Here is a 25,794-nt window from a genome sequence, read left to right on the forward strand (position 1 = left end):
ATTAACAATAAAAGGGGAAAGACTTTACTTTCATTTTCCCAGGTCTTTCAACTGACATCAGGAAAATAATGGTGAACTTGAAATATTTACAAGAATTGGCAATATTTCAATAAATATTGTAATGCCAGACACTAGTCCTGGACAATATATTTGGTTGATGGAATTAAAAATCAATTAACATTCTCATCAGACTTCTTTATTTTTAATTATATATACAGACATACACACACAATATATATATATATATATATATATATATATATATATATATATTTGAATATAGATAAAAAAAAATTTTTCTTAGAAATATGTCAAAATAATTTTTTTAGTTTCTTTTTCATATATTTTAGAGAAAAAATATACAAATTTAAATGCTCTGGTTTACAAAAAAAAGTAAGAAAGAAAGAAAGAAAGAAATATTCAGATCCTCAAAATATAAATTCAAAATTTTTGAAAGAACCAATCGTAAAAGATACACAGATATTTCACATATATATATATATACATACATACATACATATATATATATATATATATATATATATAATATTATTAGGGACAAAATCCAAAATTACAGGTAAAAAACTCAATTAAAATCAATTTATATATATATATATATTTATATATATATATATATATATATATATATATATATATATATATATATATATACATACACACACATACATATATATACACACATATACATACATACATATATATATACACACACACATATATGCATATATATATAAATATATATATCATGATTTAATGTCCATTAAATGATAATGATATATATATATATATATATAGCTGTATATATTTACTTGCATATATTACATGTATATATATGTGTGTGCATGTGCGTATGTATGCATGTATGTATAATGTTTATGTATGGATGTACAGCTCTTAAAATAGAGCTGATTACAAAAAAACTATGTTCAAAGCAATTTTTGATTCTTTCTTTGTCTTCAAATGTAAAAGACAGATGAATGATTCAATTATTCATCTCCTAACAGAGAATTTCCCTTCAAAATACTCTACCATGCAACAAGTCTACTTTGCTGAGAGAAAAATACAATCAGAAAGTATACAGATTAGAGCTTTCTTCCTGTTCTCTTTTGAGAAAACTTCAAGGCGGATTTGAGAAATGAGTTTCCTCATCAGAACTTGTGTTTGCATCACCGTGAGAATCTAGCATTTGGATTGCTTCCTCGTTTAATTCTTCAACCTTGTTTGTGTCCTCATATCCTGTAAGGAAGCGGGAGAGAGAGAGAGAAGAAAAAAAACAATGTATATTTCAGAAACAGCAGCGTTAATATTTACAAGGCAGTTGATAAAGTCAATCACGTGACACACAAATTACTTTGTAGTATCAAGTTGCATGCTTTTATAATCAGAGATGAAATCTTGTTGCGGGTCAACTTTACTTTTCCCTTTTCTGGAGGAAGGGAGGGGAGGTGATTAAAATAAATACCTGTTGTCTACTGGGGTTGATATCATCTACTAGGTCCCATAGCTGTCTTTCCTCTGTGAGTGACAGCTATGAGTTAACATGCATGCCAAGTGTTTCAAGTGCCAATGTATCTGCAAGCAGCCACAGAGACACTTTCTGAGACCTCCTGCCTTTTGTTGCAGTGGAACATTAAATCTGGAAGGAGAGAGCAGGACCAACACTCAGCTGGGACCCATTTACAGGGGAGTAGACTGGAGCAACATGAAGTGAAGTACCTTGCTCAAGGACGCAATGTAGCAATCAGTCCAAGAATCAAGTCCACAACTTTATCATCTTGAGTCCAAGCCTTAACCACTATGTCATGGGGCCTTCATGGTGTGCCTTGCTTGAGGATACAAAGTAGTGCCTAATCCAGGAATGGAACCTGTGACATTGTAATCATGAGTTTAACACTGTATCCTATAGACTACATGCCTATGTTTGAAATCAATATTTGTGAAACTGGCAAAAATGAACAGAAAGGAAGAAGTCAGTGAAAAATTTGAGTTTGGCCGATGAAGAGAGAGACGGGGGGGGGGGACCGTTTCTGGGTGTCGGGATATGGTTGCTCAATGGAGACATTGAGCTATGGGGAAAATACTGCTAATAACAATAATAATAATATTAATGATAAACTTATAGTATACACAGCTCAGGTATGCTGTATATTGGTCTACATTTCAATCTGTATATTTTTTCTCAAAAGATATATATATTAAAAAAATGAAAAAATTTACTTTTAACAAGTTTTAAAAGAGTAAATATTTTTATCTATATCCGAATACATACATCCATATATATATATATATAAGTTAGTAGTGGGGGTGGGTGCGCTGAAAGTGTAGCTGCTAGAATAAGAATAGCCTGGGCAAAGTTTAGAGAGCTCTTACCCCTGCTGGTGACAAAGGGACTCTCACTCAGAGTAAAAGGCAGACTGTATGACGCATGCGTACGAACAGCCATGCTACATGGCAGTGAAACATGGGCTGTAACTGCTGAGGACATACGTAAGCTCGCAAGGAATGAAGCCAGTATGCTCCGTTGGATGTGTAATGTCAATGTGAATACCCGTCAGAGTGTAAGTATCTTGAGAGAAAAGCTGAACATTAGAAGCATCAGTTGTGGTGTGCAAGAGAGACGATTGCGCTGGTATGGACATGTGGTGAGAATGGATGAGGATAGCTGCGTGAAAAAGTGCCACACCCTAACAGTTGAGGGAACCCGTGGAAGAGGTAGGCCCAGGAAGACCTGGGCTGAGGTGGTGAGGCAAGACCTTCGTACATTGGGCCTCACCGAGGCAATGACTACTGACCGAGACCTTTGGAAATGTGCTGTGCGTGAGAAGACCCGGCAAGCCAAGTAAGATCGTTGCCAGTGCCCCTGGACTGGTTCTTGTGCGGGTGGCACATGAGATGCACCATTTTGAGCGTGGCCGTTGCCAGTACTGCCTGACTGGCTCCCGTAGGATTTTCGAGCGAGATTGTTGCCAGTGCCCCTGGACTGGCTTGTGCGGGTGGCACATAAAAGACACCATTTCGAGCGTGGCCGTTTTCGTGCGGGTGACACGTAAAAGCACCCACTACACTCTCTGAGTGGTTGGCGTTAGGAAGGGCATCCAGCTGTAGAAACTCTGCCAAATTAGACTGGAGCCTGGTGTTGCCATCCGGTTTCACCAGTCCTCAGTCAAATCGTCCAACCCATGCTAGCATGGAAAGCGGACGTTAAACGATGATGATGATGATGATGATGATATACACACACACATACATATATATATTAAAAGTCAGGATACAATATGCACCTGTTTGCTAGAAAGAAGAGTTAAAACTCTCCAAAGCCTCGCGTCTCTCACTATACGTAAACACACACGGAAAATGTTGCAAATATACTAAAAAAATAGTGGTCCCCATTTGTAAAACTACAAAGAGGAGAGTAGATATTCCAGTATCAACTGATTTCACTTTCTGTGCTGAAAGACACTCAAAACTCATCAGCTAGGCTTACCACATAAACTATTTTTAAAAATATATTTACCACGTAAATAGGCAATGTGAAATGAAGTGTTTTGCTTAAGAACACAACACATTGCCCAGTCCAGGAATCAAAATCACAATCTTTTGATCATAAGTCCAACACCTTAACCACTAAGCCACGCACCTCTACACACACACACACACATAACACTTTATTTTAGGGGTTAATGATGCTACCAATAGTTTTATGCAGTAGAAATTTCACAATTTTCAAGTGATCCCCACTAAAAAACTGTGTAAATTCTCTTCACATGAAACCATTGGTAGCATTGTTAACCTGCAAATAAATAATATTTATCCTCCATATGCAATGTTGAACACTCATTCTCACTACTCAATGCCATTATATATATGTATATATAATTAGAAATTTAAAAAAGATATCAATAAGTACTCCATCTGGTGAGAGATAAATATTATTGATAAACACAATATATATTTTTATAAGCTACTAATAGTTTCATGCAATAAAAACATCTCAGACAGCATATTTTAATATATCTGGTACCTCCATGCAATCCTCGGACTCAGCCCACATGGCATAACAAGCTAATACTGAGGACTGCATGAAGGTACCAGATACGTTAAAGAATGCTGTCTGAGATGTTTTCATCACATGAAACTATTAGTAGCTCATAAAAATGTGTATTGTATTTATTAGCTGATATATATATATCACCCATGCCAGCATGGAAGGCAGATGTTAAACAACGATGATGATGATGATGATGATTGGCAGAGAAAAGCATTAAATGAGATAAATTCCAGAACGTGAAGTAATTAGTGAGATTGTGATTATGATCATCGTCCTTCAATGTCTGCTTTCCATGCTGGCATGTGTGTGTGTGTGTGTGTGTGTGTGAATGTATAGATTTGTGTGTGTGTGAATGTATAGATTTGTGTGTGTGTGAATGTATAGATGTGTGTGTGTGTGTGAATGTATAGATGTGTGTGTGTGTGAATGTATAGATGTGTGTGTGTGTGTGTGTGTATGTGTGTGTGAATGTATAGATTGTTTGAAGTGTTATACAGATGTTGTATAGTAAAGAAAAGGAAGTCGTCAGAATTTTGGATAATTATTGATTTGCGTTTTCATCTCATTCGCTTCCAACACTCATCGGATGAGTCTCAGACAGAAACAGAATGAAAGCGCTCATAAAAAAATAATTGTCCAAAATTCTGATTACCTCCATTTTCTTAATAAAGAAATAAATAAATAATTAATTAAAATAAATAAATGAATTAATAAATGAATACTTACATAGATACATACATATATATATGATTTCATTATTTACTTCATACAGATATAGTGAACATATAAATATAATAAATACACTTATATACATAAATAATTAGCCAAAACCATTGGGGTGGCATCCAAGGATTGAAACCAATAAAAGAGAAGGAAAAAAAGGGGTTTGGGGTTTGTCTTTGTGTCAGTTTACACTAAAAGGCCCAGTTCACCTAGTTGTAGATAGGTGTCACTTGATACAAGCAGTAGTAACACTACAAAATTAATGAATATTTTATTTAATTTACAGTGATCAGTCCTTCTCTTCATATAGGGACAGTTCTCCACCAGGGTTCACATGACCCTTGAGGGTGGGGGTGGCGGGCATACAAGATTTTGTCATTAAAATTTGTGTACAATGAATTGGTTAAATTTCTATAATACACAAAATATTTTAACAATTTTTTTCTACAAATCCTAATATTCTTTTCAACTCTAGGCACAAGGCCCGAAATTTTGGGGAAGCGGGCCAGTCGATTTGATCGACCCCAGTGCACAACTGGTACTTAATTCATCGACCCCGAAAGAATGAAAGGTAAAGTCAACCTCGGTGGAATTTGAACTCAGAACATAAAACCAGACGAAATACCACTAAGCATTTCGCCTGGTATGCTAACGTTTCTGCCAGCTTACCACCATAATAATAATAATAATAATAATATTTAATTATAAAAATATTCTTTATGGATATGGAGGGCCCAGGAGAGTAAAATGGGAGCCAAAAAGAGGTTTTGGTCAACCCAAGACAATGGTAAGGAACACTGTCCTAGGTACTTCATGGTTGGATTCATCTGCATATCACTTAATCGTGACTTCCTTGAACTCCAGCTTTACCTGGATGAAACACACACAAGATGTTTCATTTGGAATTTGGTAAATGTTAACCAAGAAACAATTAACGTTAAAATAAAAGGAGAGAATGGTAACTATAAGACATTTGATGTTTTTCAATTAAAATAATGTCCTTGAGATCAACTCTTTTTGATATCACCTGAGATCACACCTGGCTTTACGATACAAATTTTAGGTTCAATATGACCTAACTGGAAATCTTCCTTCAAAATTCCATGTTAATTTTATGTTCCAAACACCAGCTTAATAACAATAATAAAATGTCATTTTGACTAAATTTTTCATTCGTTTCAAAATTGAAACAAAAATAGTGTATTTCAACAGAAATATGGTAACAAAATGGTTAAAATATATAGTTATTCCAAACCAAAAAAATAGATAAAATTCTATGTCCAAACAATGATATGAAAATAGTTCTTGCCAGTTCTCTTTGGTTCTGGATTTTTTTTTTATAAATATTTTTGCGTTTAATCAGTGCAGTTTTCTAAACGAAATTCTATACTTACTCTGATGATTCTTTAAAAATATATGGAAACACATTCCGCATAAACAAATGATAAATCCCACAGCATTTAGAATGGAAATATGGTCACCGTTGATTTCAGCAGCTAAAAAGAGTACAATTATTTCCTACAAAGAGAGGCAGAAGAGCAAATTAGAAACTACTGACTGATTAATTATGTTTAAAAAATATGAAACAAAACTGGGGTCAACTCAGCCATTAGAGATTCAATGAAATGAAGTCAGAGTCCAGGAGTAGAATTAATTCTTAGAGTAACAGACGAGATACCTTCTGGTGTTTGTTCTGGTCCCTTCAGACACCACTATTGATCCTTAGGTATCTTTAATAAAGTTTAGTCTGTTGCAATTACCATATTTTCCAGCATCCAAGTTCTATTTTTCAGACCAAAATTCACAGCCCCAAAAAAGGTGGGTCAACTTATATACCAAAACGATTCCAGATGACTGGTAATTCTCCGTCAAATGCAAGAGAATTTGTAAAGTTTAGTGACGATGACATTGGAATATTTACACAACATGTTTATACTGTACATTCTGTAGACTTGTATGCAGGAAAATACGATATTCAAGCAAAGTGTCTGGTTTGAGGATAGCCTCTTCCTCCCATACACATCAGTTTCATAGACTCTGAAGAATAAAGGATAATAGACACTGCCTTTCCTTTTGGACTGAGCAGTAAAACAAAATTTAATGTGGGGTTTCTTAGAAGTTGATAAAATCAACATGCCATTGACGAATGAAGGGTCTAATGTTTCAAATCTTGACTTTGCTTCAAGAAAAACGTTTTCTCTTTTCCTTATTCTCCAATGAAGGATAACGTCTTGGAATATTAGATTCTACACTCCTCATGGTGATTCAGGACTATAACCTGGTCTGTATCATGGCCTGAACAAAGATTTTATTGGTTCACATGAGAAAAAATGGCATTTTCTTAACAGAAAATTGCAGGTTTAAGCATAGCTGTGTGAGTAAGACCTTTACAGTCCTAGGTTCCAAACACCAACTCAATAAAAACACAATTATTTCCCTGAATTCTTCATTGTCTTTAAAACTGACTGAAACAAAAGTAGAATATTTCAACAGAAATAAGGCAACAAAAGGTTTTTAAAATTTCAAAGGGTTTACCTTGAAAATTCCTGCAATTGAAAGAGTAAGACTAGAAGTGTTACTAATCAGGAGAAACTCAGCTATTTCCATAAAGAAGGCAAGTATGGCACCAATTAATGCCCAACCACAGTTCTTCAAGGCCACAGATATATGTTCATATCGGAAAAACTGTTTTGTGCTGACGATTCTCAAACCTACAAAATTCAAAACAAAAAATACATCAACCCACGAGTAAAAAAGATGAAATACTTATTATTCTATTTGTAAAAGCTGTGGTCCATATAAGATTTAGTTGTTAAAAATAATTTGGAGGGAGGAGATCAGAACAAACCTTCGAATGAAGCCGACAATGGTAAAAGGCTGATGATCATCCACGGTTCAATATGAAACATCATATCAAGGGGGTTTCTTAAACCTGAAATGAAAAAATAAGACAAAAACATCTGTTATTGCTATGGTTACGATATTTGTTTCACTGCAATACTACTTTGGCATAAATGTCTTCCTGGGTCTTCTTCTTCTTCCACAGGTTCCATCCACATTTAGTGATTGGCACTTATTGAGGAGGCAGCTATCTTCATCCATTACATGACCATAATGATACAACCTTTTCTTTTGCACACTAAGTCTGATATTTTTAAAGACATCTTCACTTCATCTTACATTGCACAACCAGTAGAGCATGCTAACTTCATTCCTTTCTAGTCTGCAAGTACTCTGCATTCACAGCCTACCTTTCACTACCATGCAATAATGCTATTCATACACAAGCATCAGACGATCTGACTTTCATTCTGAGACAAAAAAACCTTTTGTGACCGACAGAAGTAACAACTCTCTGAACTTTCTCCAGCTGGTTCTTCTTCTGACACCGATACTTTCAAGACATCTTCCTCCACTACTAATTAGGTCACTGCTAATTAGGCCACTTAGATGACAGAAACTATTTACCACCTCTAAAGATCCTCTTAGACGTTTGAGAAAATTTGTGTATGTCTGTGTTTTTATCCTAGACATCAAAATTGATGTTGCTTATGTTGTATCCTTTCATGTCCTGTAACTTAGCAGTTTGACAAATAGAGTTCAATAAAATAAGTAGCTGACTGAAGTGACTATCGACATTGATTTACTCACTGTTACTGGTACCCTAGCACGGCTGCAGTCCAATGATTGAAACCAGTGAAATAATAAAAGATTAAAAATATGATGCGAAGTACAAACCCAGCCCTTCTTTTTGTACCACCAGTTGTGTTAGGGTCCAACGAAGTCCAGAGAGAAATGTCGCAGTCATCACCAGTATAAAGCCAATTAGGTTGAATTCAGTGGAATGGTAAGTGAAGAGGAATAAACCACCGGAAATGAAGAGAACCACCACAAGTAGAGATGGTCGCTATTGGAGGATGAAACAAGCAGAAAGAGTGGAATATTAAATATCAAAAATCGTAGCTAATTTATACATACATGTATATATAGATATAAATCAAACAAAAATTATTTCTCAATAAAATCTCTTCAGAAAACTACAGAAACCTATAAATCTCTAATGAGGTAAAGCATTGTTTTACATATGGAAGAATTGGCGGCAGGCTGCACAAAATGCTTAATGGTATTCTGCCCATCCTTACGCTCTGAGTTCAAATTTTGCCAAGGTCGACTCTGCCTTTCATCCTTTCGGGGTTGATAAATTAAATACCAGTGAAACACTGGAGTTGATGTAATTGACTAGTCCCCTCCCCACAAATCTGAGGCCTTGTGCTTCTAGTAGAAAGGATTATTATTATTATTATTATTAACAATAGGAAGAGTATGACTGTTATCAAATGAACAATATTTCGACATCTCGTATGTACCAGTGAAACACTGGGGTCAATGTAATTGACTAGTCCTCTCACCCAAAATGTCAGGCCTTGTACCTATTATTATCATTATTATTATTATTATTATTATTATTACTACTACTACTACTACTACTACTACTAATGTGGTGCTGGTCTAACAGAAATAGTAGAGAATTTAGTATAAAAAAGATCATAAACAGAATTTACTAAAAAAATTAACCAGAGTTGTGGATAGAATAGAGAAAGATTATCTAAGAAATAAAAAGTCAAATAAAATGAAATATTTACAAATTTTTCCAGTCTGAATAGGAGGGAAAATCCCAGGATAAATAAAACTGTGGAAGATTTAGACATTGTATACCTGTAAAGGAAGAAACACTTAATATAACACACAGGTGAGAATTTTAATTTAATGCAATTTAAATTCCATTCATCAGACTTTTTACATTCCAGAAACTTTCTAGAATAACCAAGAAGGTATTAGCTTTTATCCTTTTACTTGCTTCAGTTAGAGGACAGTGGCCATGCTGGGGCACCACCTTGAAGAATTTGTAGTCAAATGAATTGACTCCAGGACATATTTTTTTAAGCTTGATACATATTCTATCAATTTCTTTTGCCAAACCGCTATGTTACAGCTATGTAAACACATCAAATCTTGTCGCCAAGCAGTGGATGGGAGACAGAAACTGAAAGAAGTCCATCGTCATCATCATCATCATTTAATGTCCATTTTTCATGCTGGCATGGGTTGGATGGTTTGACTGGGGACTTGCAAGCCAGGAGGCCGCACCAGATTCCAATCTGATCTGGTAATGTTTCTACAGCTGAATGCCATTCCTAATGCCAACCACTCTGAGAGCATAGGGGGTGCCTTTTACATGCCAGTGGCACTGACATCAGCCACGTTCAGATGGTGCTTTTTACATGCCACCAGCATGGGGAGCCAGTCAGGCAGCAAATATTATCATCACCATTGGATGCTCATTTTCTATGCTGGCGTGATTTGGACTGTTTGACAGGAATTGGCAAGACAGAGGGCTACACCAGGCTCTAGCTGACCATTTTGGCATGATTTCTACAGAGGAATGTCCCTCCTAACACCAACCACTTTACAGAGTGAACTGGGGGCTTTTCTACATGGCACCAACACCAATGCTTTACACATGGCACCAGCACAGGTATTTTTAATGTGGCACTAGCATGGGTGCTTTGTATGTGACCAGTACAGGCACATTCTTACCGTACATATATTAATAGTAAATATTACATATATTTTATGAGATCTATAGAATATGATGTTGTATGACAGGTTGTACAAACTGTGGCATAATAGTTAACTTAAACAATAAAAAAAATCAGAAAATTACTATTTTTAAATCTCACAAGGAGAGATATTCAGCAACAGTACTTTGGAGTAAAGATTGTTTGCCAACATGACATGGCAGTCCTGGTTTAGGATGAATGTTGCTGTAATTTAGCCTGAGGAGACATTGTCTCCAGCTGGCTATACGACATGATCTGTGTCCTTATATTTTCGAACAAGGGTATCTAGTATCCCCCACTCACCTCAAAACAATATCTGTGTATCGCAATTTCCGGGTTATATCCCTTCATCACTTCAGAATAATTGCTAGGCTAGAGGTGGCACTGCCAAATTCCCGTTCAAAATATATAGTTTTCAAAGTGACAACTAGTCACTGATCTATAAATTAGAAAATTACTCTCCTGGGGCTAAATTACAGCAACATTCATCCTAAATCAGGACTGCCATGTTATGTTGGCAAACAATCTTTACTACAATAAAAAAAATCCTTAGAAATAATACAATACTTACAGTGAAACAGTAATGTATTCAAAACTCCAGTTAGACATACCAATGTCAAGAGCACTAACAATACCTAGGGGTGAAAAAAAGGAATAGATTTAACCCCTTTTTTTACTAAATTATAGCATGAGGCTAGCAACTTTAGGAGGGGGAGAAAATCAGTTACCCTGATCCCTAGCATTCAACTGACACTTATCTTAGCAGTATCAAAAGAATGAAAGGCAAAGTCGCCCGGACGGGGAGGGGGGGGCATCAGTAATTCCCAAGAGGGGCACATAAGCCCCTGAGAAAAAGCAGGAATTTCTCTAATTATATTTGTTATTCTCTTAACTTTGGTTTTTAATTAATTTTAATTAACTTGTCTACCTTGCCATTTTTTACCAGAATTAGTCATCAAAATGACCGGTTCTTCTCACTACAAGAACAATTATAATTGATAAACATTTCTTAATTAAAATAAGCAATTTTAATTAATAAACATTTCACACAGACCAAAGTCTTTTACATTGGAAATCAATAAAGAGAGAATATAAGTGGCATTACCTGGTGGTGCCAACTGTTTTACATAATTTGGCCAGGAAACTTCAACCCGGCGGATTTGGGTCTTCCATTCGTAGACGATCCTTACAATCCAGGACAGAATAAATTTGACGACGAGATGAAAGAGAGTCAGGGATAAGGGAAGATGGAAATGCTGAAAGAAAGGGGCGGGGGGAAAGAAAAAGAAAGAAAACATTTACTGTAATTCTATTAAGTATGGAAAGAGAAGGGGAGGGGAGAGAGAGAGAGGGAGGGAGGGACAAAGAAATTGGGGGAGGTGAAGGGAGTAGGTGCTGAGAGGCTGCACTGGAGGGTAAAAATTTTGAAAATTCTACATGAAACTTGGAATGTATGTCATATTACAACATATTAATTAATACATTCTAAAAGAAAGAAAGAAAGGAAGGAAGGAAGGAAGGAAGGAAGAAAGAAAGGAAGAAAGAAAGGAAGAAAGAAAGGAAGAAAGAAAGAAAGAACCCTACAATTGATTACAAATAAATAAAAAATAATTTCAAAATCGAAATTTCAGTTGCATCAGTTGAAGAATTCATTGAAGCTAAGAACTCACCTTTACAAATAATTTGTTGTAGAATGTAAGAGTGATGGAGAGGATGTAGTAGCAGACGACAAGGGTAATCAATTTCAAAGAATTTACCAAGCACTGACAAGCACATTTTAATAACATAGTTTTCTGCGAAGAACTTGCTACAGTCATTTGCTCAGATGCCAATGGAGATTCCTCCTTCGAGGGATTCCTTACCATGCTTCAGACAATGGTTTTTCACAACTGAAAAGAAAAACAAAAGATTAAATTATGAGGGAAAAGTCTTAACTCGTTAAGCATCCACATTATTCTATCAAATGTTTTGAATCAATCACATATTATCTTCTAAGTTTCAAGGTTTTCATGATGTGATCGTTTATTTTTAGAATGGCCTTGTAGGATAAGTATGAGAGGCCAGATATGGCTGGTAAAGTGTTAAATTGTTGCTACAAAATATATCGAAATAAAATAGTAGAATCCACAGAAACAAGTGATTGGTCAGCATTGGTAAGTAATAAGTACAAATAGGTACAAGCAGGGCTGTGTGATTAAGAAATTTGCTTCCCAACCACATGGTTCAGGGTTCAGTCCCACTGCACAGTACCTTGGGAAAATGTCCTCTACTCTAGCCCGAGGTTGAACAAACCTTGTGAGTAGACTTGGTAAACAGAAACTAAAAAGAATCCTGTCTCATGTGGGGGGGGGGCTATAATTGTGCTTCCTTTGTAAGTGGTGACATTGTTATCATTACCCCTGTCAACAAAACATCTGCTGGCTTTGTGCTTTTAAATACATGTGCAATAAAAGATCCCTTACTTGGGAAACAGGTAAGGGTTAGTGACAGGAAGGGTACCTAACCATAAAACAATGCCTCAGTAACCAGCTGTTTAAAATGGCCAAACATCTATTTCTTAATGACATGTCTTTTTTTTTATTACTATTTATCATAAATCCTTCAAACAATATAATTTGAAGGAGATTTGGCTGTTATTTCTAGCAGGTGAACGTGACTCCCTATAAGCTCCCTGGCTGGATTATATTGTATAAGAAATGACAAGAAGTGACATAACATTAAAAGAGAAGAAAAAGAAGTGAAAAGAATCAACAGAAAATTTAAATAACTGGTGAGACATTTGTATCACAACTCTGAACGTCTGTGACGAAAAAAAAATAAAATAAAAAATAATAATAATAATAATAATTGCCAGACATTGCATCACCACTATCATCGTTTACATCCGTTCCATTTTTTTTTTTTTTTATAACCATTCTCCCTGCTTAACCACATGGTTTTGTGTTCAATCCTACTGCATGGCACATTGTCTACCCCACCACCATCCCAGTTTTCTATTCATCATCATCATCATCATCATCATCGGCAACAGCTGTGTTTTCATGTTTAACAACACTGAAGAACAATACTACAGCAAATAAATGTGACCCTTCCAGTTGAAACCTATCGGTTGTGGTGGTCACAGCTGGGGTGTCTTTCATTCAAACTCACATTAGTCACAGCTGATTTCAGAATAAACAACAGCAATGAGAAATTATCAATTCATTACCTCACAACACATTTTCAAAGACGGATACAATCAAATAAATCAACCGCAGCAGTTTATAAGTACTTTATTGTATCGTGTATAAACATAAATAACAAGAATTCTATGTTGTCATCCAGCTGCTAAAACAGGTAGCTAAGTTTCCCTCAAATCATGCCCTTCTCTCTCTCTCTCTCTCTCCCTCTTCGTCCACATATATATCCTCCCTCCGTTTTTCTCTTTCTTATTCTTTTACCTCCTCTTCTCCCACTCTATTACTCTGTCACTCTTCCTCATTCCTCCGCCCTTGCTCACATGGCTCCTACATGACCATCGGCCATCTTTCTTAACCCTAACCCTAACCCATTGTGTGTGTGTGTGTGTGTGTGTGCGTATCTTTGTGTCTGTGTTTGTCCCCTACTACCACTTGACAACTGGGGTGTTGGGTGTGCTTACGTCCCAGTGACTTAGCAGTTCAGCAAAAGAGACTAATAGAATAAGCACCAGGTTTGGTAAAAAAGAAAATATATAACAAGTTCTGGGGTCAATTTGTTGAGGCAATGCCCCAGCATGACCACAGGCTGATGACTGAAACAAGTAACAGATAAAAGATGGAGAACGACTCACCAGGACTGATCAGTTCGCTTTCGGCAACGCCAACTGAATAAGAATGGCATTTGTCTCCAGTTTTATAGACAACTCTGGTGGGTTGACAAAGATTAAGAATTTCTTATTCAGTTTCGTGGACAGGGAGAAAGTTCTTTGTGGAAGTTCTTTTATGTTAAGTGCAAAGTCCAAAAACTGAGTCCAAAAAGCTCTCAAAGATGAATAAATTTATCTTAAACAAATATTTTAAGTTGAGAAAATTATTTTATTCTCTCTCTCTTTCCTTCTTTCCCCTCTCTCTCTCTCTCTCTCTAACAAATGGATGACTCCTAAAACATTAGGCACCCTTTTTTTTTTACCCCGTGGCATATGGAAATATCCAAACTTAAGTCAATATTGTTCCTTCTCTTGTTAAATAATTGGCAACCTGTTGGTCAAACTGTCCAACCCATGACAGCATGGAAAACGGACGTTAATCGATGATGATGATGATGATGATGATACTTCTCAGTCATACATGAACAATCAACTATATATGTATGAATGTGCATGTGATACATAGATATACATGTAGACACATGGACAGATGGACATATGTAGACACATGGACAGATGGGAGGTTGAGTAGGTGGATAGAAAGATCAATCGATCAACAGATAGAGAGAGAGAGATCAATCGATTGACAAACAGAGAGATCAATCGATCAACAGACAGAGAGATCAATACATAAAAAGGTACAGATTTAAATAAATACACAAACAAATAAATAGTTGAGTGAGCTATTGGCTTAAGATAAGATTTACATGTCCATTAATCCACACATACACTGTCTATAACCTATACTTTGTATTGTTTCTGCGTTCCTTCACACATGATCTTTTGTGTTTCTCCACATGATACACTTTCCTTTTCATTGTCTTTCAGTTGCTTTTGTGAATGTATTTATTTATTCTTTTTTTATTGCTGCTTCTTTATTATTTTAGTTTTCAGTATCTTTTGGGGTCATGAAGGAGGTGAAAGAAAGTAAACACAATTGAGACATTGAAAGAAAAACATAAAGCAATAAAATAATGAAACAATACCATTGTTATCATTCGTTATTAGCTATGAATGCAGTGTTAGTTCAAATTAGCATTCTGTATATCTTACTTAATGTAGATATACTGTAAGAAAGCCACAATACTGTGGTAGTCATCTTGAGAAAGCTTCTCCTATAGACATAGTGCTACAAAACACAAAAGTATCATTAAATATAACATTAAAATATTTTGATGTCATAATTATGTTATAATATCACTATACAATTACCCTTGAAAAGCTAATTTAAATAGCGAAAACCGGTTGGATTTTACAACACCCATATAATATGTATATATTAATATAAAAAAATATTAAACTATGGGAAACGAAGGCATTTTTCTTCTTTCTTTACATATTTTCAATCTCTATATATATATATATATATGTGGGGGTGGGTGCGCTGAAAGTGTAACTGCTAGAATAAGAATAGCCTGGGCCAAGTTTAGAGAGCTCTTACCTCTGCTGGCGACAAAGGGACTCTCACTCAGAGTAAAAGGCAGACTGTATGACGCATGTGTACGAACAGCCATGCTACATGGCAGTGACACATGGGCTGTGACTGCTGAGGACATGCGTAAGCTCACAAGGAATGAAGCCAGTATGCTCCGCTGGATGTGTAATGTAAATGTGCATACCCGTTAGAGTGTAAGTATCTTGAGAGAAAAGCTGAACATAAGAAGCATCAGTAGTGGTGTGCAAGAGAGACGATTGCGCTGGTTTGGACATGTGGTGAGAATGAATGAGGATAGCTGCGTGAAAAAGTGCCACTCCCTAACAGTTGAGGGAACCTGTGGAAGAGGTAGGCCCAGGAAGACCTGGGCTGAGGTGGTGAGGCAAGACCTTCGAACATTGGGCCTCACCGAGGCGATGACTACTGACCGAGACCTTTGGAAATGTGCTGTGCGTGAGAAGACCCGGCAAGCCAAGTGAGATCGTTGCCAGGGCCCCTGGACTGGCTCTTGTGCGGGTGGCACATAAGATGTACCATCCTGAGCGTGACCGTTGCCAGTACCGCCTGACTGGCCTTGTAGGGTTTTTGAGCGAGATCGTTGCCAGTGCCCCTGGACTGGCTCTTGTGCGGGTGGCACATAAAAGACACCATTTCGAGCGTGGCCGTTTTCGTGCGGGTGACACGTAAAAGCACCCACTACACTCTCTGAGTGGTTGGCGTTAGGAAGGGCATCCAGCTGTAGAAACTCTGCCAAATTAGATTGGAGCCTGGTGTAGCCATCCGGTTGCACCAGTCCTCAGTCAAATCGTCCAACCCATGCTAGCATGGAAAGCGGACGTTAAACGATGATGATGATGATGATGATATAATACAAATGATATATATATACGGGCTTTTTTCAGTTTCTGCTTACCAAATCCACCCACAAGGTCTCAGTTGGCCCAAGGCTACAAGATGCTATTGAGACTGAACTTGGATACATGTGGTTGGGAAACAAACTTTTTGCCACACTTGCACCCCTTCTTTAATGACAGGAAAATTAAATTGAGTTTGCTTTCAAATAAACATGGTTTGTTCATGATGTTTCTTAAGTTTCACAGTTTACAAACCATATTGTTTTTAGCAGACGTGGCAATTTGTTTCATACACGCAGACAGCTTTTTAGTCATGTTGCCACATTCCTGTGTAGATGACAGATAAAAAAAGAACAGGTTGAAACAAGAATGAGGTTATTGTGTGTGTGTGTGTGTGTGCGTGTGTGTGTGTGTGTGTGTGTGTGTATGTGTGTGTGAGAGAGAGAGAGAGCTTATGTCCCAAAAAGAACTGGTTTCCACCTCAAAAGTGATTTCTGCTTACCACCTGTGTGACTGGTATTGAAACATATATATATAACTGTCCGATGAACGGGAACGTGAAACTCAGAGTAACGGTTTTTTTGTTATATTTCTGCTGCTTTTAAATAAAGTATATATATATATATGTATATTATTTTATATATGGAGCTACATTTTTTAATGTGCCTGATCCTTTACACACACACACACACACACGATACGGTAGGGTGTAATTCGAGAGAAATTTGCGGTTGTTGGTTTTTGGACCCCCTAAAAATGTAATTGTATCTCCTTATTTGCTGTTAATTTTTTATTTCTATCTCCCTTTTTTCCCTATCCGCTTTCCATGCTAGCATGGGTTGGACGATTTGACTGAGGACTGGTGAAACCGGATGGCAACACCAGGCTCCAGTCTGATTTGGCAGTTTCTACAGCTGGATGCCCTTCCTAACGCCAACCACTCAGAGAGTGTAGTGGGTGCTTTTACGTGTCACCCGCACGAAAACGGCCACGCTCGAAATGGTGTCTTTTATGTGCCACCCGCACAAGCCAGTCCAGGGGCACTGGCAACGATCTCGCTCGAAAATCCTACGGGAGCCAGTCAGGCGGTACTGGCAACGGCCACGCTCAAAATGGTGCATCTCATGTGTGCCACCCGCACAAGAACCAGTCCAGGGGCACTGGCAACGATCTTACTTGGCTTGCCGGGTCTTCTCACGCACAGCACATTTCCAAAGGTCTCGGTCAGTAGTCATCGCCTCGGTGAGGCCCAATGTACGAAGGTCTTGCCTCACCACCTCAGCCCAGGTCTTCCTGGGCGTACCTCTTCCACGGGTTCCCTCAACTGTTAGGGTGTGGCACTTTTTCACGCAGCTATCCTCATCCATTCTCACCACATGTCCATACCAGCGCAATCGTCTCTCTTGCACGCCACAACTGATGCTTCTAATGTTCAGCTTTTCTCTCAAGATACTTACACTCTGACGGGTATTCACATTGACATTACACATCCAACGGAGCATACTGGCTTCATTCCTTGCAAGCTTACGTATGTCCTCAGCAGTTACAGCCCATGTTTCACTGGTCATGTAGCATGGTTGTTCGTACGCATGCGTCATACAGTCTGCCTTTTACTCTGAGTGAGAGTCCCTTTGTCGCCAGCAGGGGTAAGAGCTCTCTAAACTTTGCCCAGGCTATTCTTATTCTAGCAGCTACACTTTCAGCGCACCCACCCCCACTACTAACTTGGTCGCCCAGATAGCGGAAGCTATCGACTACCTCTAGTTTTTCACCCTGGAATGAGATAGAAGTTGTTTCCTGTTTGTTTACAGTCTTTATTGCACCTGAACATCTGCCACAAACAAAAACTAACTTGCTAGTTAACCTGCCTTTGATGTTGCTGCACCTCTTATGTGTCCATAGCTTGCACCGGGTACATCTTATAGAGTTACTACCTACTCCTTTTCTACATAGTGAGCAGGGCCATCTACCTGAAGGGGTTTGTGTTTTATCTACCTTCCTACTTATTAGGATTTTGGTTTTAGCTAGGTTGACTCTAAGGCCCTTCAATTCTAGACCTTGCTTCCACACCTGAAACTTCTCCTCTAGTTCTGATAGTGACTCCGCAATTAGGGCAAGGTCATCAGCATAGAGGAGCTCCCAGGGGCAACCTGTCTTGAACTCCTCTGTGATTACCTGGAGGACTATGATAAATAAGAGGGGGCTGAGGACGGAACCTTGGTGGACCCCTACCTCTACCCGGAATTCATTGCTGTACTCATTTCCAACCCTCACCTTACTGGCAGCATCTCTGTACATGGCTCGCACAGCTCTCACTAACCATTCTTCTATCCCAAGTTTCCTCATTTACCACCAGATAAGGGATCGGGGGACCCTGTCAAAGGCTTTCTCCATGTCAACGAAAGCCAGGTACAGAGGTTTATCCTTAGCTAGGTATTTCTCCTGCAACTGTCTCACTAGAAATAAGGCATCAATAGTGCTTTTACCTGGTATATAGTTGAAATTTAAAGAACAAAAGACGAAGGCAGGTGTATGAACAACATACATATCATCATCCTCATCATCATCATCATCGTTTAAATAGGGAGTGATTAATTACAAACACACACACACACATATATATATATATATATATATATATATATATATATATATATATATATATATATATATATATATATATATATTCGTACATGTCCAGGATCTTTTAAGGAAAACTGTTGAAATTTTCAAAAAACAATTCAGGAAGTCAAACAGAAAAGAGCTCGCAAACGCGCGCGCGTGCACACACAATTGTGTGAGCGTGTATGACCTTGATAGATAAAATTAAATTTGAGGCAATCTTCCGGTTTCAGTAGACGACGTCATTCACCCGTACAACAATGACATAAATAAAGAGATTAGGCTGAAAAAGCAGGTGCACGATGCCGTCTACTAATACCGAAAGGTTGCCAAATTTGATTTAAAGTCGTTTAGGAATAATCTGGGATAAATGAGGAATACATATTTTGCCAATCAACTTGATGTTGTACCATTTTTAATCAAGAGGTATGGGTGTGAGTTATCAAAGGCGGTGTCGCTCTAAAAACAGTCAAAGCTCAAATAAAGGTCAACCTTCAAAACTTTGTCGTTTTTTTTTATCTGACAATTTACGTCGCCGTTTTTATTTTAAACTATTTGACAACTTTCAAATAAACAACACAAAAATCACTCGTATCTGAGGGAGAATCCATAATTGGTCCTTGGGTACGCTGGAAATAGCAGCCAAATCGGTAATTTTTTTTTTTGCTTCGTTTCCAGGATCCCCTTTTGAAAGTAAAAGAATAATTGTTTTCTTTATTTTTACTATTAATCTCTCTCTCAGTATGTAAGATACTTGGTTCACTTTAGTTAATTAGCACGCTTTGCCATCACGTTTACTATGAATTCAATTGTAAAGTCTATCACATTTGAATAGCTTATACATTGTAAGCACCTTACAAAACATATTACCATCGTATATTGTATACACTGGTCTCCTTATAATAATTGTAACGAAAAGCGATTAAAGAGATCATGGCTTTTATTAAAATGTCCAAGTGTGTAAAGATAGGGAAAAAAGGGAGATAGAAATAAAAAATTAACAGCAAATAAGGAGATACAATTACATTTTTAGGGGGTCCAAAAACCAACAACCGCAAATTTCTCTCGAATTACACCCTACCGTATCGTGTGTGTGTGTGTGTGTGTGTGTGTGTGTGTGTGTGTAAAGGATCAGGCACATTAAAAAATGTAGCTCCAGGTATCACTCTATCATGTGTTGGTCACGGTTGGAATGTCTTCGATCATAACTCTGTCCGATCAGCTGCTATCCAAGGCCAAAGAACAACATCTATTATCCGGGAGCTACTATGTGGTCGCTAGAAATATCTCCCTACCGCCTTAGAAGAGATTGTCATGGCTGGAATGCTTTTCATTGTAAGTATCTTCTAGATCAGAGCCGACATGAAGCTAAGCAACAATCGCTAGTATCTTCCAGTCAAAAGGAAGTTCATTTGCGGTTGCTCGGTCTGTCGGAAATAGCAACTATATCTACTTCAAGCTCACCATAGGAAAGGAAGGACACGTTGTTTTCACAACAAACTCCAATATAATCGGAATCTACATCATCTAAAGCATGTTTGTAGAAAATTGCATTAAAATATATCCATTTTCTGGTAATCTTAAAGAAACAAAATCGGCGGGGAGCATACTTCTGTAGGTATGCCATTATTATTATTATTTCTAAGGCGGCGAGGAGCTGGCAGAACCGTTAGCACGCCGGGCGAAATGCTTAGCGGTATTTCGTCTGCCGTTACGTTCTGAGTTCAAATTCCGCCGAGGTCGACTTTGCCTTTCATCCTTTCCGGGTCGATTAAATAAGTACCAGTTACGCACTGGAGTCGATATAATCGACTTAATCCATTTGTCTGTCCTTGTTTGTCCCCTCTGTGTGTAGCCCCTTGTGGGCAGTAAAGAAATAAGTAAAGAAATGCTTAGTGGTATTTCATCTGTCTTTACGTTCTGAGTTCAAATTCCGGGCCGATAAATTAAGTACCAGTTGCGTACTGAGATCGATCTAATCGACTGGCCTCCTCCCCCAAAATATCGAGCCTTGTGCATAGAGTAGAAAAGATTATTATTCTTTCTAATTTAGACACAAGGCCACCAGTTTTGGGCTACGGAGTGGATTAAATCAATAGATCCCAACACTTGGCTGGTACTTTATTTTATCGACCCCGAAAGAATGACAGCCACAGCTGACGTTGGCGAAATTTGAATCCAGTTTTTGAGGTTGATAATAATCGAAATCACACTCAATTCATTGTATACAGTTCAGTTAATTTAGTAAATCTTTGCACGGTATCTGTTTATAAAATAAAAAAATCGAAGTGTGTTCGGTGTTGATTGTAAAACATCTGTCAACACTTTACAAAACAATATTTGTTTTATATATATATATATATATATATATATATATATATATATATTCGTAAAAATAGTTCCCTTATAATATTGTGAACCTTTTTCCAACTACTTATTTTTGTGATTTATTCCTTTCCAAAGTCTTATCCCAGAGAACTGCTAAGTTGGCCACATTTAACTTTACAGGAACCAGCAAGGGAGAACCTCTACGTGGTCACCCAACTGTTAGAAATAGCAGATCAAACCTTCCTCAAATCACACCCTGTCGTCGTTGAAAAGGAATAAAAAGATAGAAGAGGAAGATACACTGAACAACGATCGTACTAGACATTTTTAAAAAATGGAATGGTTATGGTTGGAACGCCTTTAATTCTTGGTTTGTTATTTTCGATCGGGACAGACACGAATGTGGCTGCTACAAGTTTACACGAGGAATAAACAAAAATAACGGATATTTAAAGTTAATGGAAACATTGCGATCAATCTGGAGTAGAAGCAATAGTTTTGTCTCTTTTATACTTACGGTGGACATGGTGCAGAAATGCAGCCAGCTGCTGGCGTGTAGCCATTTTAGAGAAGCCACGATTGACCGACATGTATGAGAGGTACGAATTCCCCCACCACAACTGCTGCTGTTACAGCTGCTCCTGCTACGAGCTGGAAAGCAATTGGTCGTTAACAAGCTGCGGCAAAGCAATACGAGGGTTCGCTTCACGATCAGGTGTGACAAGATTTTTATGAGCTTTTAGGTTCTTTTGATGCTGTCTGTTTATTTTCCCTAATGCGTGTGAATTAGATCAGTTCAAAATATTTTGTTTGTGTAAATAAGTGCGTCCGTACATATATGTGCGTGCGAGCGTGTGTGAGTATGTTGTATGTGTGTGTATGTATTTGTGCGTGTGTGTGTGTGTATATATATATATATATATATATATATATATATATATATATATATATATATATATCAAGAGAGACGTTTGCACTGGTATGGTCATGTACTACGGATGGATGAGGAGGGATGTGTGAAGAAGTGCCACTCCCAAACAGTTGAAAATCCGGGGTAGAATCCCAGGAAGACATGGGGTGATGTGGTCGAGCATGAGGCAATGACGAAAGACTGAGACTTCTGGAGATGTGCTGTAACTGCGAAGACCCGGCAAATAAAGTGAGTTCACAGCTGTATCCTACACCAGTTTCGCATAACCATCCCCAGCCCCTTCAAAAATACCTTGGATTGTAGGGCGACCTGGTGTGCTTGAGGAGACCTATTGAGTCAAGGACATCAACATCAAAATGAAAATCAAATGGAAATTGTAGTTGTGATACCCGTGCCGGTGGCACGTAAAAAGCACCATCCGAACGTGGCCAATGCCAGCGCCACCTTGACTGGCTCCTGTGTTCGTGGCACATAAAAGGCACCAACTGATCGTGGTCGTTTCCAGCCTCCTCTGGCCCCTGTGCCGGTGGAACGTAAAAAGCACCCACTACACTCTTAGAGTGGTTGGCGTTAGGAAGGGCATCCAGCTGTAGAAACTCTGCCAGATCAGATTGGGGTCTGGTGCAACCTCCTGGGTTCCCAGACCCCGGCCGAACCGTCCAGCCTATGCTGGCATGGAAAACGGACGTTAAACGATGATGATGATGCTGATGATATATACACATATATACACACACACACGCACCATGCCATGTATTAGAACTAAATAGGTGACCTCAAATCAGTAGGCACGCCACCGGTCGTCTTTTGACAAGTGACATCAATATTGACAACTTCAAAATATTCCATTTCTTTATTCTTGAAGGACTTAACCCTCCCTCCCCCTGTTCTCAGTTACTATTAGTCTGATCTTTATTCTTATCTTTATCTTTATTTCATTTTTAACTTTATTTCATTTACTTATTTTTCCATTCTTCTTCGCCTCCTTTCTTCTCTCCTTCTTCTTCTATATACATGCTGTTGTATTTTTTATATATTTTTCTTTTTTTGCATATATTTCTTTGTGTGTATACTTGTAAGATAAAAATAGATTTTTTGCTATTTAAGCAACCGGTAAAACATACATTTTTCAGTTTGAAAACGGCCATTTGAAGCTTGAAACTCATACCAGAGTCACTCACTTTAAACATTATTATTAAAATAAAAATTATTCCAAATCTCAACTAATTTTTTCAAATATATATTCTAGGCACAATCCCATGGTCATTCATGGCCAAAGGAATCGTTATCTTTATATGTACTTCAAGAACCAATTCTAAAAGGTGAATTATTTCACGTTCTCTCGAAAGTTTATAAATTCTTATGACGTCAACAACATATAATTCTTGCTTGGCAAGAATAAACTAAAATGGATAGAGATATTCAAAGAATTACTTTGGTCAAAATGTTAGACCCCACCCCACCGTCATGTTTACAGATGTGAGTCCGAGTCCTACAGGTGGCCTTCGACTTTTTCTATCTAAGAGTTTTTCAACCCAATATCTACATACGATTTACCGTTATAATTAGGAACTAACCATGAAATACGATTTTCCCCCCTCTTTCGTTAATTACTTAGATACTTCTCCCCCCCCCCCACCCGCATTACGTATCCGAGGTTGTTGTTTTTTTCTTAGTGAACCGCGTGGGGGTGTACTTGTAAAATTTACCGTTATTCATAGCTTTATATGTACTTCGAGATCCAGTTCCAAAAATGAATTATTCTACGTTTATAAATTCTTAAGATGTCAATAATATATGGATTACAAAGATTATATTTTCTCAAAAGAAGTTTTACTGAAACATTTTTGAGTTTAAACTTTGCTGATGAAATCGTTTCTCTTTCGTTTCAGATCAGATTTGAAAGCCGCAGTATTCAGTTATCTCCCCTTCAGTGTTGACTTGGAATTCTGCTGGCATCGCAATTACCTGTTTATCTTTTCGGGATTAATAAAATAAAACCTCATTTAAGGACTTGATTTGTTATAAAAATTCTTCCTATAAAGCATCCTAGATGTGAATGGAAGAATGATATTACATGATAGCCAAAAGCGAGGAGAATACGTTGTGAAAACCAAAAATTTGACGTAATTCCATTGACGAAAAGCAGTCTTTTTTTTTTGAAATTATTTATTTTGCTTAAATCAATGAAAACTATGTCAAATCAAAAGTTTTTCAAAAATGAAAATGAAAACTTGTTTACAGCCCATTACGTTTTGAGTTCGAATGTTGTCGAGTCCAATTTTGTCTCCCCCCCCCCCTTCGGGGTCGATAAAAACGAAGTACCATTCAAATACTGGATCTCATTGAGATTTAATAATTGTCAATATAGAATTATTGATAAGATTTAGAACTACGAAATATTTACGAAAATAAAGCACTGAAATAACGAACAAAAAATATGTAAATAATATATAATATGTAATATATAAATATATGATTACAATCTTGTCGATAAGCTGTTAACGATATAAGGGAATATAGCTAAAATATATTTTAGCTTCATTAAAACGTTTCAAATTTCTGTTTGTTTTCCCCTGAAACACGACCAAAACCGCGCCATTTTTTCATAAACGAAGAAATCTATTAAAAGGTGTGTTTACGTTATAAATACCAGCGTGCTTTCAACCAGTGCCTTTCTATTTTTTCAAAATATCAAAATAAACAAACAGTCCTTGAATCCTTTTTAAAGTAAACTGATGATGATGATCTTCAGTCAAAGACAAAATTAATCCATAAGAGGGTTCAATACGATTCCATTGCTGTGATGTTTTTGTTTAAAATTCTAAGGTTCCATCATGAGATTTCGCTTCCTGCAAGAATGAGGAAGAGAGAGAGAGAGAGGTAGAGCTTCTCTCCATCGTCAGATATACGAATACCTGCTGGGACAAAAGGGAAAATAACAGAAACAAAACATTGAAAAGTAATACTAAACATTTTATTCAGCTAAAATATATTTTACCCCAAGATTGTGCTGCAACCTCGGTAGCCACGGGTTTAAATTACTTTGTGGATAGGATTTTCTACTAAACGGAAACCGCGTAGAAGCCAACTGTGTATAATTATTTGTATTGTATACAATTGTAAAAGATTGGTTTCTATATAGGCGATCGTGAAGAATAGAGTCGGAAATGATCTAGATCGTCAAAGAAATGTGTATCTTTTAAGCATTACAGAATATGAATTTGGAAATAGAATAAAGTAAAATAAAACCTGAGTTGGTGTTTCGTCCACCCTTCCTATTGTCAACAATTTTTCAGTTAGAATTTTTGACAATTTTTGTTTT

The 25,794-nt window shown here is 37.3% G+C and overlaps 1 protein-coding gene and 1 long non-coding RNA gene across 2 annotated transcripts; one reads left to right on the forward strand and one right to left on the reverse strand.

Moving 5' to 3' along the window:
* Positions 1–764: 764 nt before the first annotated feature.
* LOC106877559 (solute carrier family 35 member H1) lies at positions 765–22,193 on the reverse strand. The gene is made up of 10 exons (XM_089337886.1): positions 22,056–22,193; positions 12,084–12,302; positions 11,519–11,669; positions 10,985–11,048; positions 9,436–9,508; positions 8,531–8,699; positions 7,641–7,724; positions 7,328–7,503; positions 6,187–6,310; positions 765–1,257 (listed from the first exon to the last, which is right to left on the reverse strand). The coding sequence occupies exons 2-10, from the start codon at positions 12,276–12,278 to the stop codon at positions 1,139–1,141; spliced, it is 1,155 nt and encodes a 384-aa protein (XP_089194012.1). The 5' UTR covers positions 12,279–12,302; positions 22,056–22,193; the 3' UTR covers positions 765–1,138.
* On the forward strand, positions 19,411–25,725 carry LOC128250289 (uncharacterized). Its single transcript, XR_008266310.2, has 3 exons — positions 19,411–19,860; positions 21,719–22,253; positions 24,362–25,725. It is a non-coding gene; the product is annotated as an uncharacterized LOC128250289 (long non-coding RNA).
* Positions 25,726–25,794: the final 69 nt, after the last annotated feature.

This window comes from Octopus bimaculoides, chromosome 20, assembly GCF_046866305.1.
Source record: "Octopus bimaculoides isolate indiv1 chromosome 20, ASM4686630v1, whole genome shotgun sequence".
Classification (NCBI taxonomy): domain Eukaryota; kingdom Metazoa; phylum Mollusca; class Cephalopoda; order Octopoda; family Octopodidae; genus Octopus; species Octopus bimaculoides.

Excerpts from the sequence above, each read along its gene's own strand:
- LOC106877559 (XM_089337886.1), bottom strand. The coding sequence starts at position 12,278 with ATGGTAAGGAATCCCTCGAAGGAGGAATCTCCATTGGCATCTGAGCAA. Across the intron at positions 11,670-12,083 it reads ACAACAAATTATTTGTAAAG|CATTTCCATCTTCCCTTATC; the intron begins GTGAGTTCTTAG and ends CCTTTCTTTCAG. Across the intron at positions 6,311-7,327 it reads CAATTGCAGGAATTTTCAAG|GAAATAATTGTACTCTTTTT; the intron begins GTAAACCCTTTG and ends CTCTCTTTGTAG.